The sequence below is a fragment of the Palaemon carinicauda genome, chromosome 13 (assembly GCF_036898095.1).
Source record: "Palaemon carinicauda isolate YSFRI2023 chromosome 13, ASM3689809v2, whole genome shotgun sequence".
NCBI classification, from domain to species: Eukaryota; Metazoa; Arthropoda; class Malacostraca; order Decapoda; family Palaemonidae; genus Palaemon; species Palaemon carinicauda.
In genome coordinates this window covers 136,336,038-136,338,718 of record NC_090737.1, presented here as the reverse complement: position 1 = coordinate 136,338,718, position 2,681 = coordinate 136,336,038, and the positions used below count along the sequence as shown (strand labels likewise).

The 2,681-nt window shown below is 33.7% G+C and overlaps 1 protein-coding gene across 1 annotated transcript in view; it reads right to left on the bottom strand.

Annotated features, from left to right (window-relative positions):
• Nucleotides 1–1,636: 1,636 nt before the first annotated feature.
• The window catches only part of LOC137652486 (nidogen-1-like), a 21,694-nt gene continuing 20,649 nt past the window's right edge, over nt 1,637–2,681 (bottom strand). The window contains exon 8 of the mRNA XM_068385926.1: nt 1,637–2,651. Coding sequence (XP_068242027.1) covers nt 2,446–2,651 — 206 coding nt within the window. The 3' untranslated portion in view covers nt 1,637–2,445. The remainder of the gene's footprint in view (nt 2,652–2,681) is intronic.

Genomic DNA, 2,681 nt, shown 5'->3' with positions numbered 1-2,681 from the left:
GTGTGTAGGTGTGGGCAGACCTTCATAACTTTAAGTTGTAAAGGGTTTGTGTATCTGCATGACCAACAAAGCGTATTAGTCATGGTCACTCATACTAGGTTGGTTTGATCTGAACTATCAATTGGGAATCTCCAACCATCACTAACCCTCACTGGCTAGCTCGTGATTAAAACTGGAAAATCCCAGACATACATTAGCATGTCTGAGCTCTAGTCCTTCAGTGGACCAGAAACCATGGCGTTTTTTGTTTTTCGTGTTTGTGAGTATTCTCATACAAGCCACGTCCATATGTATTTGCATATATGTAAGTATGAAGTATGTATAATCTAACACAAATGTTCAGTCAGAGATTATTGTGAGTCAGCTGTTTGAATGAAGACCGATTAGAATTGCTTAGTTACGCCAATTGCTCTTATATCTAATATGAGACGGAGTGTCTCTTGTAGTGTAGTAATACCGTGTTACTGTCCTGGTGATGGCACCAAAGGTATTATGATTGGTACAAAATAGGTTTCACGTCAGGCATTTTGAAAAAGATATAAGATGCAAAAGGGAAAATGTTAAGGTGTATTTTGGGTGTTTAGCAGTCAGAAAAAGAGACAGTTGAAGAAATTATGATATATGCAAAAGGGTAAATATTACCAAAATTATAAGAAAATACAGAATGTGAATATTTTAGTTTTTAATAAGTATGGGCCAGTAGTAAAGGTTGACATAAGCTTCGATGGAACCTTTTACATTACAAGTGAAAGGTCACGAGGAATGCCAATGATTAATCGAAGAAAATGAAAATACAACTTTATTTTGGACTTATGGGGTCATTCAGAGCCCAAGCTGCATCAGGAAAAAGTCCATCAGTTGCACTAGTAAGTAAAAGACAAGAGGTTGAACATCAGGAAGGAAAAAAGAAACATCAAGTGAACCAAATGTAGCTTAAAGCCAAAGGAACGCTAATGTTACTACCTCCTTGCAGGAATGGGAAGAAGGGCTTCGTGGAGCAAGATGATCAACATAAAAATAAAATAGAAGACTCATTTAAGCAACTGACTGTTTACTTTATGCATAACACTGACGATGTTAAATACGATCTCTGAGACTAGTAAGCACTGCACAACGTCAATTTCGAATGTAAATCTCTAATGTCCAACAACCATTTTTCATGAAACAATGGGGTAAATTTTTTATGTAGATATGAACATTATTTCACTTAAGGCGATATTGGAAGATACTGCATTACAAAACATAAAGGATGTATGCAAATAACACATTTATTCCTTCCAATAAGCCTCAACGTTCCCCACTTAAGCCGTCGCCTTATTCTGTTTGGTAATAATAACTGAAAGTAAGGTAAATTTTCTCATTGTTATAAACAAAAACATGGAGGAAACCTGAAGGAAAATAAAACAAGATTTGTAATTGCGGAGAACAGCATCGTTTTTAAATGAAGTATGAAAGACATTGGACTAGAAAGGTACTCAATTGTATCAAGATGTGTCCATTTCCAACAACAATGCAAAAACATTAAACATGAAGAATTGTCATTGAGAAAAGGAGTGCTATTTTTTTTCCAATAAAGCCACCAGAGCATACAAATTAAAAAATACTTCACCATAACGTTTTTTTTTATATATATATATTTAATTACATTACAAAATTCATGGTTTGTCCTAGCTTTAAAAAGAGTGTAATAAAGAAGAAAGGACAAATTGTTAGAAAGTGCAACAAGAACTGTTACTTTACAATCGAATATGAAGGATATTGAAACATTAAAGATTCGATAATGCAGTAAGAATTTTATTTGTTGATTGAAGTCCAAGTATATTAGAATATGAAAGATTTGTCATTGCGATAAGTATCATGTTCAAATAAACCTCGTTGATATTATAAAATAAATCATATATTATTAAAAGAAGAATATTGGTTTAAAATTTAACTTTTATGAGAAAAAATGTAAGAAAGCATTGTCTTTTGCAATAAAATTCGAGAAATTCAAGATTGATTAGTCACATTTATAAAATCTGAAATTTTCCAATAAATTCTTAACGAAATAGATGATGAGAGAATTGGCATTGTGACAATGAGCGACATTTTAAAAATTAAACATCAAGGATAATAAATCTTGAAACATTGGTCACTGTCATAAGTATAATTTTTCATTAAAGCTTTAGCTATTCTAAAGCACTAAAGAATTGACACCGAGATATATAATGGTATTTTTCAGTAAAAACCGCAATGACACTAATATATGAAATATTTAACACTAATCCCCTCCCCCAAAAAACAAATGACCGTTTCCAATGAAAACTGAATGATATGAAAACTATAAATATTCGTCTTCCGAGTAAGGAAAGCTTTTTTTGTCAACAAAATCTTACGAGTATTAGACCATGAAAGATTCGTCATTGCAATGTTAAGTATCATATTTTCAATGAGACTCTAATGGAATTATGCTTTCTTTTCGCAAAGGGCCCACCAATCTGTAGAACAGGGGTCTGTCCACAGTAGAAACTTTTCTGATGTGTCTCCGTCGGTATAGCTACAAGTTCCACTGTCCATTGTAGGATTCCTTGGTGCTTCTTCCTCGGGAGCTACCTTTCGACCGTTTAGCCAAACGCCCTCTCTGACACCCACCCACATGTACTTCTTCCTGGCTGTTAAGAGAAAGGCATTGACTTAGAATA